This window comes from Pyrus communis, chromosome 1 (genome assembly GCF_963583255.1).
Source record: "Pyrus communis chromosome 1, drPyrComm1.1, whole genome shotgun sequence".
Classification (NCBI taxonomy): Eukaryota; Viridiplantae; Streptophyta; class Magnoliopsida; order Rosales; family Rosaceae; genus Pyrus; species Pyrus communis.
In genome coordinates, this window is record NC_084803.1 from 17,221,153 (window position 1) to 17,233,741 (window position 12,589).

The 12,589-nt window shown below is 36.3% G+C and overlaps 2 protein-coding genes across 4 annotated transcripts; both read right to left on the bottom strand.

Annotated features, from left to right (window-relative positions):
* Positions 1–1,216: 1,216 nt before the first annotated feature.
* Positions 1,217–7,189, bottom strand: LOC137714431 (ATP-dependent DNA helicase DDM1-like). The gene is made up of 16 exons (XM_068453654.1): positions 7,064–7,189; positions 6,782–6,846; positions 6,088–6,300; positions 5,910–6,008; positions 5,194–5,540; positions 4,902–5,091; positions 4,629–4,804; positions 4,047–4,116; positions 3,770–3,959; positions 3,318–3,413; positions 3,142–3,236; positions 2,948–3,067; positions 2,409–2,528; positions 2,208–2,306; positions 2,009–2,116; positions 1,217–1,711 (listed from the first exon to the last, which is right to left on the bottom strand). The coding sequence occupies exons 2-16, from the start codon at positions 6,836–6,838 to the stop codon at positions 1,469–1,471; spliced, it is 2,223 nt and encodes a 740-aa protein (XP_068309755.1). The 5' UTR covers positions 6,839–6,846; positions 7,064–7,189; the 3' UTR covers positions 1,217–1,468.
* A 1,343-nt stretch (positions 7,190–8,532) lies between these two features.
* On the bottom strand, positions 8,533–11,936 carry LOC137714937 (sulfite exporter TauE/SafE family protein 3-like). 3 transcript variants are annotated; one of them, XM_068454118.1, is made up of 13 exons: positions 11,541–11,936; positions 11,244–11,403; positions 11,123–11,151; positions 10,951–11,044; positions 10,720–10,784; positions 10,429–10,468; positions 10,231–10,298; positions 10,027–10,113; positions 9,814–9,864; positions 9,459–9,680; positions 9,126–9,219; positions 8,871–9,011; positions 8,533–8,769 (listed from the first exon to the last, which is right to left on the bottom strand). In XM_068454118.1, the coding sequence occupies exons 1-13, from the start codon at positions 11,787–11,789 to the stop codon at positions 8,687–8,689; spliced, it is 1,383 nt and encodes a 460-aa protein (XP_068310219.1). In that variant the 5' UTR covers positions 11,790–11,936; the 3' UTR covers positions 8,533–8,686. The 3 variants fall into 3 exon arrangements, with proteins under 3 accessions (XP_068310219.1, XP_068310212.1, XP_068310204.1); XM_068454111.1 differs by having other exon boundaries at positions 10,231–10,292; positions 10,951–11,151; XM_068454103.1 differs by having other exon boundaries at positions 10,951–11,151.
* Between the last annotated feature and the right edge of the window lie 653 nt (positions 11,937–12,589).

Sequence of the window (12,589 nt, forward strand, 5' to 3'; positions counted from 1 at the left end):
CAGCAAACAATTCTGACAAGACAACCACACAAGACAAAATGTAACAAGAATTTAACCGTGAAATGCATATGCATGAACCAACCTTTGAAGTAATGAGTCAACCCCTTGAACATTGATTTCCAACATCATGATGCCTCAGTGATAGTATGTTCTAAAGACTAAATAGAACATGCCATATATGGAATATTGACAAGAAAATCCAAAATACTGAAGTCTAGACTTCACAATATCCAAATCAAATTATAACACATGATAAACCATAATTTACTCTACAAATGCACCCTCTATCATAACCTAACCTCTTTGCCGCGTTCTATACACAATTCCCTGCAGTTCCCATCATATTTTTCCAGCAACTTTCATCAACCCAATCGTGCCCTACGCATTTAACCATTCAGACATTCATTCGTCCATTCAAGTGAAGTTGCGGGAGTTTTCTAGATTCTTTCTTTCGAACCCTTGTTTATCTATTTTCTTTTCAATGTTTATTATGATTTTCTTTTCAATTATGATGAACATGTGTAACTGATTTCATTTTTAACTAAAGCTGAATTCGAATTCATGAACATATGTTAATATAAGTTGATTCCATCCAATTATTTCTTCATAAAACATGAATGTGTTTTACTGCTCAAATTGATAAAATGTTTTACATGAACAATGACTTGAGACATTTAATGCACCAAAGGCAGTGTGGAAGATAGAAAAATCTGAAAAATCCAAGATAAAACAACAAGAGGTTCTCAGATATGCAATATCAAAAGATCCAACATTGTGAAAACAGTCTAAATGAGACACCCAATGCAGTGTAACTCAAAATCCCATGATCCCACCAGGTCTTATCTCGAAAGACATCGATCATTTCGAAGGTCATCGTGAACTCTCTATCTCCCTTTTTAAACAGCAACAAATACTCATGGTTATCGATCCCCTTTAGTGTTGGGCAAAAGAAACACCCAAGATTTATCTCCAGCAAATGAATCTGGTAAGACTTGCAGTTGCAGTAAGCACACGGTGTTTCCTCACCGGTTAGGATATCTGGCTTTCACCCAGAAAACCCAGTTCAATTCCCGGCAGTGGAATCTTTTTGCCATTTTTTTTTTTTTTTCTAATTATAAAGACCAGTTAATATTTGAAATATTGAATTTCTATCAGTGCATTTTCATCTATTAACAAAACAGAAACAAAGAAAAAACATTCATTCGTTAAACACCTAATAACTTGAAATAGCGGTACCTTTTGCATTAAAATTACACTTCAACAAGTGTCTTGGATTCGAACTTGGATATTCAAATGCAAAAATAGAGCTCGATTCGAACATACACAAAATAATCGAGCCCCTCCATTTTAGCCTCATCGGGGGTTAGTTTTTACATACTCATTAGCCCCAACTCAAAAACATCCAAAATCATTGGACTTTAACAAACCGACTACCCCTACCAAGTTCAACATCCGAATACTGTTAAATTTAGCTATTGAGGGTGGAGAGCATGCCTCCACCTGCAGTGGGAAGCACCACCTCCCAGCCAGGGCCTTTGAGGGGAAGAACATCAGCAACACCATTGGCCTTCTCTTCATCATGATCAGCAGGACTGCAGACTAGATCACTGCGATCTAACACCCTCTCCAAATCTTTGTCACTGATAACTGTCTGTATCATCTTGTCTTCAGCAGAATCTTCCTCTCTTAGCAAAGCTATAAGATCCTCTTCCTAAGAAAGATTTAACAGAACGCACAAACCAGCGTCAGCATGATAAACCCAACTGATATAACAAGTCAAGGCTTAATGCACTAGTCATGAAATGAGTCACATCCACTGCCAGACAATTCAAGACTCGGAAAATTGATTTTTGAGAGTAAGAGTAATATAGTGAATATTGTGTCCCATAGAATTATGAACAAGATAAAAAGAAAAGAGCTACAACGATTTCTGCATAAACACATCGGACTCTATCAAGCATGATTTTCTAATTCAGTTCAACATAACCAACAAAGAACAGCAACCAACCTCCAAGACATCAGTGCTACTCTTCGCTTTATCTTGATGAAACTGCCCCTTCCCAATCACCACATGTTCAAGCTTCAACTTGCTAAAAGCTCTTTTCAGAATCCGACCCTGTTAATTAATATTTTCTCAGAAATTTTAACAATATAAAAATAAAATATACCCAGTTACATATAAAAAGCTGCAATCATCACCCACTTGCCTCTACAGATTGTGCCGTCGCCAACCTGTAAACATGAACAGGCTTTGTTTGACCAATCCTGTGGCATCTATCCATGGCTTGCAGATCCATTTGAGGGTTCTGGTATGCACATGCAATATATCAAATGAAATCAATCATTCATGAATCTTTAATTTCAGAAGAAGACTAGAAGAAAGAATTAAACAGAGAGGAATTATATACCCAATCACTGTCGTACAGTATACAAGTGTCAGCTGCAGTAAGGTTAATACCCAGTCCACCAGCTCTGGTGCTTAGAAGAAAAATTCTATAATTGCTGTCCACTTCGTTGAACGCTGCAATCTGCTTTCAGAAATAGAATAGCTATAATTAAACAATAGTTGTTCAAAAGTAAGCACTGAACCCAAAAGGATGGTAAATCCAAATTTGAGTAAGAAAACAAGTCATGCTATGAGAAAATAAACTCCCAAATCTGCATATTGTCAGAACACTAATCTATGGCACAAACTGAAGGTTTTAAATGCCAGAGGTTTTCACTGCCAAGAAATATTTCAGATGGTATTATCATGTTTATTTCGGCAGTTATGCTTTGATTGAATGATTAGGTTACATTGCAGAAGCCCGAGAAAACAAGGATTGCTACATTGCGTAAAAATAATTCAAGTTTTAATGTGGCCAAAGAAAGAGATCGCATGCATCTACTAAACTTTGAAAATTTCAAACGAAAAATTAAAGACTTCTGATTCAAACCAACCACAGACCTGACTTCTCCGTTCTTCAAGTTTCACACTGCCATCAATTCTACAAACTTCAAATCCTTTCTCACTAAAATAGTACTCCATAATATCCAAAATCTTAGTCCACTGAGAGAAGATAAGAACCTGAATACAAACTCAAGATATTAGCAACCCAGTAACAAACAAAAAAACAATCCGAAAATAATTAGTAGACATACTTTGTGTTTGCGGGCAAACAGGTGCTTTAACAGTCGGTCCAGCAAACTAAATTTTCCACACTGTTCAACAATCTGTTCAACAGGTGGGTAGTAATCTGTCGAGAAAAAAGAACTGCATAAGCATTGGTATAGCACCGATTTATATGACAACACTGAATCAGTTTAAGGCAAAGTACATGAGCCATCAAATGCCGACTCCAAAAGGTCAGGATGATTGCAGTTCTTCCGAAGTTGGACCATCAGATTGTTAAGCTTTACTTTCATACCGCGAACTGCAAGTTTAAGAATTGTTGAATAACACAGATCACAGCACAATAGGATACAGCAAAAGACAACTAACCAAGCCAACCATCACATTTCAATACCATGCCAAAGTTTACATAGTAATACCTTCGTCCAATATCCTGCTTAAGGTTAAGACCCATAAAACAGGGACACAATAAAATGTGATACCACAGTGAAAAAACAGATTCAAATAGCCATTCTATCATAAATCCTAAAACCATGGAAAAATACAGGCCCCACCAATGATCCACCTCCTTAAGTGTCTTTAGTTAAAGTAAGACCAAAGATTTCTTACAACAAGGAATTTAGAGTCCAAAGTTTTCACCGTAAAGACATATCATACCATGATCTCCCCTCTCAAGTAAATAATTCTCCAATGTCTTATTGATCAGAAGATCTTGAAAATGTTTTTGATGATCTGTCATGGATGCATATAATATGATTTCCTTTTTCCTAGGAAGCATGTGCTCAACATCAGACTTCATTCTTCGAAGAAGAAAAGGACGCAAGATGGCATGGAGTTTTGCAACCATCTGCAGACAATTGGAACACCATATTGAACATTACACAATTCAAATTTGTGTAAAATTCTAAGCCACAATATTTGCAAGAACACATACTTGAGCCCTTCTCTTCTCTTCCAATTCTTCCTTCATTGCCTCATTACTGCACTTTCCTGCTAAATCAAACCTGACAACATGATTGTAATAAGCTAATTAATCTGGTCAAACAATACTGGAACCATTATCTGCTGTAATGTTTTCCTCCAACAGACTAACACAATCTAGCCACACAGAAACTTAAAAGTTTTCCGCAAAAGTTACTCACTTAACATGTCATGGACTTTTTTTTTATACAACGATGTATTTACACTAGATTCAAACCTAAGACCTCTCACTTACAAGTGAAGAGGAATACCACTAGACCATAATACTAAGTGGTAAAACGTATCGACATAAAGCATGGTTCTTAAACAGCTAACCTTCATCACAGGATTTTCAAAATCTAATACATTACCAGGCTAGAAGCTCAGCTCCTCTAGTTATAGATATGCAATAGTACTTAAGTTGCATAATGCAGATTCTGGTGCAGGAAGTTCTCAACCAGACTACTAGTGGGGATGTTCACCTCACTAGAACGAGTTTGCAAGCTAACAAGCATCAAACTGAAGAAACAATAATTATTCAGAAAACCATACTTACCATGACTCAAATTCTTCATGGGATGAGAATATATCAGGCAAAATGAAATTCAATAATGACCAAAGCTCTGCCAGATTATTCTGTAGAGGTGTCCCAGTCAACAGAATCTTATTGTCTACATGTAATAATTTCAATTCCCGCAGTAGTTTGCACTTTGAGTTCTTCAATCTGTGTCCCTTTAATAAAAACATGCATAAAAGTTCAACATTCATGCTATATAGTAATAAGGTTTGAAAGGGAAACTGTATCTGTAGGACTAGTTAGATTACTCACTTCATCAACCACAAGATATTTCCAATTGTAATGTCTCAAACATTTTCTTGCATCAGCCATTGCAACTTCATATGAAGTAACAATTATAGGGAACTTAGGGCCAATTTGTCGAGGCATGTGCTTCCTTCGTATCTCATCCCTTTGTTTCTTGTCACCATGGTAGACAATAGCATTTATTGAAGGCGTGAACCTATTTCAGGTAGAAAGAAGTTAAACAAGGAATTAAAGTTGGAAGATCATAGGATGAAACAAAATTCAGATCAGTTAACCAAAAAGTATATAAACAATTTACCTTGAAATTTCATTTACCCAATTCGCAAGAGTAGAAAGAGGAGCAATCACTAAGTAGGGCCCATCCATTCCATTCCCTTTTAGATGAGCAAGAAAACCAATGGTCTGGATGGTTTTTCCAAGTCCCATTTGATCTGCAAGGATCCCATTCAGCCCATTTTGCCATAATGAGATCAACCACTTTACACCTTTGATTTGATAAGACTTCAATTTTCCACCAGTCAACAGAGGTACAAGTTCCCTTTGCTCTTTCTCAATTCTTTCTTCTTCAGTGAGGTTCTCATCTTCAGTTTTCACACCCTCTTTAGATCTTGTAAGCATAGCTTCAACTGCCTTCTTGGCCTTCCTCTACGGAAATGATAATTATAAAAGTCAAGATGTCAGGATACAAGAATTCAACAAAGATAAGGAACTTGATGAGCATATAAAAATATCAAATAAAGACACAAACTTCTACTAAAGGGATGGAAAAGTTAAAAGCCATAAGACTTCCCCAAAATATTGCAAGAATACTTACATCACAAATATCAAATTATCCACTTGGTACAGGAGATAAGAGCAGTCAGACCACTAAAAAACCTCAATATTAATTTGAAAAAATCAGATTAATCTGATTTTAAACCCCTAAACAGGAATATCCATGTATAACTATGATCTACCAACCAAACACACAAATATCTCATTTAAGAAAAGTAAGGGAATCATAGACTTTCTTACATTATCAAAATTTGCAGCTGCTTTTCTTTTCCTACCACGACCTTTCTTCTCCTCAACATTCTTTTCCTCAACAGTTTCACTCGGTTGATTGGCTCCAATCTAGCAAAACATTTCATTTTATAACTTAATCAGTAAAAAGAAGAAATTAACCATTCAAGAGAAGTGTAAGGGACGGTACAAGTGTGATGTTATCCATTTTCTCCAGCAAAAACTGTGAGTAAAGCTGAGTTTGTGTTAGGAGCTCATCCAACTTGTTATACTGAGTGTCATTCAGGTCGGGTAACTGCTCTGGTTCCCTTCCCATTTCTGACTCCTCTTCCTTAACCCGTTCTTTAAGCAATTTCTCCTCCACCTCAGTCAACTTGACATCAATCTCTGCCTCACATGCATCCTTAAACATGATTCAAATGCAACAAAATTATTCAACCAACAAACAATAATTTGGGGTTAATTAGAAATGTAATATTACTCGTAGACTAAAACAAATTGAGACCGACTTGTGAAATTCCACATAAACCACACAATAAAGCTATCTACTTAGGCACATAGAAACCCACCGAGACCATGAAACACCACGTTTCACAGAAACAATGGATTAAGCATGCCTGCAAAAACATCGATTTCGCAAGCAAACGAACACTGAAAATTTCCTCTACTATTAACTTGTATTTAATTCGAAGGATATGTGAAAGACAGAGACACACACAAACAGAAACATGCATAATTTTTTCCACAAAATCCGTTATTTTGGAGCATTTCATGTCTTTCTACTCATTCCTTCAAACATTTTCCTTCAAAATCCACCAAATTACAAATCCCCAAACAGAAAAACTGTGGGAACAAACGCCATTCTAAAAGAAATGAAAGCAAACCTCGTCCTCGAGTACCGAAGTTGGAGAATCTGCCGAGGGATCGTTCTTCGTCACCATTTCAAAATCTGCAAGCGAAGAACAAACTTTAAGCACATAAAAACAGAATAGAAAACCCTAATAGCAAATAAATTTGTAAGCTTTCAGGAAAACACAAACCCTAGGGTTCAAATTCCAGAAATAGCGTGGAAATGAAATTTTCACCCAAATCAAAATAGCAAAATAGAAAAAATAACAAAAAAAAAATGAAATTAATTGCATGAAATGTAGGAATTCGAAACGTACGGGATAGGGTTTCTTCTCAGAGAGAACCGCAGAGAGACAGAGGGCTCCAGGGTCCGGCGGCGGAGAGAGAAAATGGAGGGAAGACGAAGAAGCGCTTGAGATAATTACTGAGAGCGAGGGGGTAGTGGAGGAGCAGCGATGTATTAAAGTAGACCTCCACATCTATTTATTAATTTTTCCAAGTGATGGGTGTGACTGGGCGGGAAAATGGGGTTGTGAATTTGCCCTGCGATTAGTAGTTAATTACTCTGATGCCCTTCGTGTTAATATTAGAAGATTTGCCTTTATCGGTATTTTATTAACGTTGGCGAACAGGGTTATATTAGTCTTTTTAGTGGTAATAAGTGGGTTTGCAGGTTCCCAAATTGGAGGGAACAGGCACGTTTTGTCTGCCCTACTTCTAGATTTTGGCGTTATTGAGGTCACCATATGAAAATTATGAGAACTTTTTTAATTTAGTTTTTTTCTAAATAACTTTTGAATTCATGTCGTATTACAGTTTAGTGTTAATCTTCACTTGTAAGTGAAAGATTTTAAGTTTGATTCTCGCCAAAAGTAAGTTTGAATCACATTATTACTAGCCCATTATGAAACTAAACTCACTGCCTCCCCAAATTTTTTATATTTAGAAAGAAAAATACACTTGTGAGAAGTATATAATGAGATTTTTGAAATACCAATAACACTTCTCAATAAGAAAAACAAAGGCTGATATTAAACATATAAAATTTAGCCCTACTGAAAATCAATTCAAATGGCCCAGCACCCTGCCACGTAGCATTAAGATGGTCGTTTGATTTGATTTTAATACAATTAAATTATACTAGTTGATATAGTCTTACACTATATGTTACTTTTAAACTGCTAAATTTTATTTAAAAAAAAAAAATTTGTTCGATGTTTGATATAGCCATTTCAAGTTAGAGCATATCTAATAGAATAGGCAAATTAAGTAAGTAAAATTGTACTTTGTGATAGGTTTACGTAACCAAAATGGTATGGACAAGTTAGAGCATGTTGCTTAAGCATTTGCCTTACAAAAAGGTTGGAACTTATGACCTTCATGTTAACATTTTTTTTTTTTTTTCATATTGAAGTTATAAATTGGTGTTTGTAAATTTAGAAAATCTGAGTTTTGTCCAAATACATTAGAACTGCATTTGGGACGTAGAAAAGAATTTATGGGAAATCATTTTCCATGACTTTTTCATTGTCAAATCATTTGTAACCTATATAATCTGGTATCATAATAATCCCAACTCCCAAGTCAATCACTCCGTGTTGCAGTTGCTTTTTTTTTTCTTTTGTAGTAGTTGCCTTGACAATTTTTTCCTTGGGTTGGGCCGGGGACGTTTATGGTTGTTCGATTTTACTAAAATCTCTAAGATTCAGTCATGAGTCACGACTTTGTAATTCTTGGACATTCTCATCATAAAAAAGGCAAAGTTGTAAAATATGGGAACAAATAATTGTCTAAAAATCCAGTACATAAATAGCAAGCAATGTTTGCCAGAAAATTAATGGAAAATACACAACATAAATGAAAAGTAGATTGAATTGTGGATATAGTTATTTTGGGTTGAGAAATTCCACAGTAATAATCATATTACACAACATGTATACTTAAGACGGGTTACAGAAATTTTCAAATCCCATGTACTCTTGATTCTCCATCTTTTCAACCATGTTTGCTATGCCCACCCCACCTGAAAAATACATCAAAACAAAATTACACTGAGTTGAGAGTATGTACTTTTCGGCAGTATTAATAAATATACGTGTTATAATTCAGGTGATTAGCCGTTACCTAAGCTGATTGCGCTGACAAAGATTGTCAAGGCTAGAATGAAGATGACAATGGATGCTCTCCCAAGGACTGCAATTATCTTTCTCACTACATGCTGACCAGTAAATGCAGCAATTGTTGCAACTAACACAAAATAAGCAGCTGCAGCACAGAGTAAACTTTAAACATTTAGTTTTATTTTCCTCGTATTTATACAAACTATAAGCTTAATTACATGTACAATATAGTTCTAAAGTTAGATTATTGCTTGCTTACCATAGGGGACCGGGAAACGGTTGAGAAGGTAATACTGTACAACTGACATGGAGGATGAGAATAGCATTGCAAAGGTGGATGTAGCACTTGCTACCTGCAAAAGGAAAAGATATGAAAATTCATCATCTGGTTTCATTTTTCTGCTTATTTCAGTTGCAGCGGAGAGGTTCTGTTCGTGACATTTTCCGTTATGATACCCAGTTATGTAGGTTATAGATGATACGTGGTTAGTGTACAAGCCGTAGATGTGAATGACCAAAATCCCATATCGAAGAAGTACAACATAATCTACAAGTTAAAAGTACGCGGTTCACTACTTGCATTGAACTATACCTGAGGAGGAATACCCAATTCAAGAAAAAGGGGTCCCAAGATGAAACCACCTCCCAGCCCAAGTAGTCCACCGACCATACCAGCTACAATTCCACAGCTGCAGTAGAGAAAAATCTGATGCAACTTCCAGTTTGTGATTTCCTTTCCTTTTGATGCAATCACTCTGGTGCCTTTGCATAAGCATATGGCTTCGAAGAGTGTTACGGAAATTGCAATTGGTACCTGTGTATGCAATGATAAAACTATAATGTTGAGCTGGATCATCACTGGGAAACATGAGTGTTAAATCGATGTTGCATGTTTTTCGGGTTCTAAGGAAAATTCTCAAACTTACTACTTGGGTTTTTATCGTTACCTGCAATGAATTCATGATCCAGAACATGGTGGAGCAAGTTTTGGTGTATGTCTGCATAAGGATTCAGACAGTTTCATTCAGTAATGGAAGTGAAAAGTTATTGTGCGTTCGGAACAAAGGCAGAGGAATTAGAAAGATGAATTTTGTAGTTTAAGAAAGCCAAGGTCTACTAGCTCTTGACTACAGTGCTAGTAGTGATCAGATTTAACTTACCTTCACAATCTGGACAATAAGAAAAGCCACCCAGACATACATGAGCAACGATAACTCTTTCCAGTAAATGTTGCGCATAATTGGTACCTGGATAGATTGTTCATATATTCAACACAACAACAAAAAAAACTAGAAAAAATGCAGATTGAAGTTTTCTCAGAGTACTCTGCGTGTGGAGGTGCTAATGATATGATTGGGACTCACCTGTTCATCTTGCAATGAATCTGGACCGCTAGGTAGCGGTTTGTAGTCTTCTCCAGAGCCCTCTGCAACTAAGGAGGTTAGTTAGCACCATTGTTCTCAAAGATATGCTGACATATAGATATTGTATAACTGTTTATTATTATCAGTTTTCTTTTGAGTCCTCTTTTAGTTGTTTGGATGAGACGAATGAGCACTCACCGCCTGGTTTGGACTCCGATTCCAACAGTTTTTCTGCTTCCTGAAAGTCATGTAAAACATCAGATTCCTCGTTAGTAGGTTGGTAAGAACATGCTCATTAATAGTTCTAAATAGTTAAGTAGAAATGGAAGTGATTTTCATAGGCCCTTTTTCTCCTTCTCCATCTCTCTTTATTTTTGTCCCTTGATTCACCTTTGATTTATTCAATCGAAAGGCCAGGAAAAAGGGAAGGTGCTAAAAGGGAGAAACGAGTTAAGTGCGGAAATCATTTCACATGAATAAATATCTTACCTCCTTCATCATTGTTTCCTTCTTCCATGTTTCCATGCCTTTCATCAAAGCTTTTGCTGCCGTACCTGCCACAACTCAAAAGAATACCTAATAAGACTATTGGGAATGCATAGATATATCGAAAACCTGGATGTTCTTTTGTCGTATCAGAGTCCATATTCCATTTGATCAGTTCATTATTCAAAGGAACTATAACTGTTAGGAATTGATGCTCGAAATGTTACTGCATACCTAAGAAGAGAATGATAAGAAGAACTGTGACCATCCAATCGGCAAACATGACATTGAAGGCGACTCCGATGCTGATCCCTAGCATGAGCATTGGCTGAAAAAGCAATGCCAGATCATAATCTATTAGGGGCATGTCCAGTGTTGGGTGCCTCAGTCTCAAATTGAAGTATACCGTTGATCCTGCAGCTCCCATTATCATACCTGCATCACCAAAACAATGCCAAACATTTGATTAATTCTGTCTAAATTTAATCCAAAACAGTTAAAGGAAAGATTGAGAGGTGATTACTCACACTTGGAAATCGCGGTGGAAGACTTGGGATCGAAGCCAACGATCAAGGCTAGCATTGGAACAAAAATTCCTCCACCACCAACACCACCAACACTACCCAATGCAGCACCAAAGAATCCAACTATTGAACCTAATACAATTTTCCAATCAAACTTCATCTCCTGCTCAACCAAAATACATACACATACATGTCAAAATTCAAAATACCACAATAGCAAAAATCAAATATATAATTATGAAAGACATCCGTCTTTCTGTCTCTCGATTTTTTCGTTGTGTAAAGAGAGATTGAACTCACAGGCCAAACAGGCTGATAAGAAGAGCCTCCAGCCAGCCATAGAAAATTAACCACCCTCACAAAAAATGATTCATGTGTATCTTTTTGGACAAATTTTTCCGGCTTGATGATCTCGTCTCTTAAAGGCCTATCTGCACTGGCAACTTCTGTTATGATAAGAAGATTAATGAATACTGCCCATGCAATTGCCATTGCTGCTGCTCCTGCTGATACTTTTACTGCCCTCTGAGCGGCCTTGTTTTGAGCCATTCGGGTAAAAAGATTGAAGAAAGTTTGGTAACAAGCAAGGAAGTTATGAATCTCAGAAGCTATTTTCTGTATGTATATTTCTCGAGTTGAATTTATTTTTTCAACTCTTATATTCTTGTGTTTTTCAAGTGCAGTATAGGGTTGGAGGAAAACATGAAGAATGGGGAATATGCAGTCTTTTAGTACCTGCCTGCTCTTTATAATCCTTCTCTATTCTCCCCTATCTTTTTATTTGCATGTGTGTATTGATTTGGACTCGTTGTAAGTAAAACTAATTTACAACTGGATCCTCAAATCTTTTTTACGCTCCCATTCGGGACCCACAAACCATATATACCAAGAAATTTTGAGTGTGGCGATTACACCGTTACGTAATGTTTCTAATTCATGTGTTATAATATAAATGAACTACAAAGTTGATATATCTTATTGTTGGATTATAGTATTAGTAAATATATTCACGTGTTGTAACATGAGTTGATTGATAATTACATGTAGCATTGTTTTGGAACTCTCACTCATTCCAACTTCAAATTCGTAAAAGTGAAATCAGAGTGGGGAAAACACCAAATGCCATTTCTAAACTCGGTAAGAAAAAAAGTTTCACATCTTCTGTCTTGAATTGTTTTCTCAAGGATAGGGTAAAAACTGATTTTGCTTTGGCAAGTCAAAATTGCTAGGTAACTTTTTCGTGAATCGGACCAGAATATAGATCCCATGATGTTTTCTTGTACGCAATAAATCATCTTTCTGGCCATGAAGCTTCGTAGAGGTTGAGGTACGAGAATCTGGTAATGAAA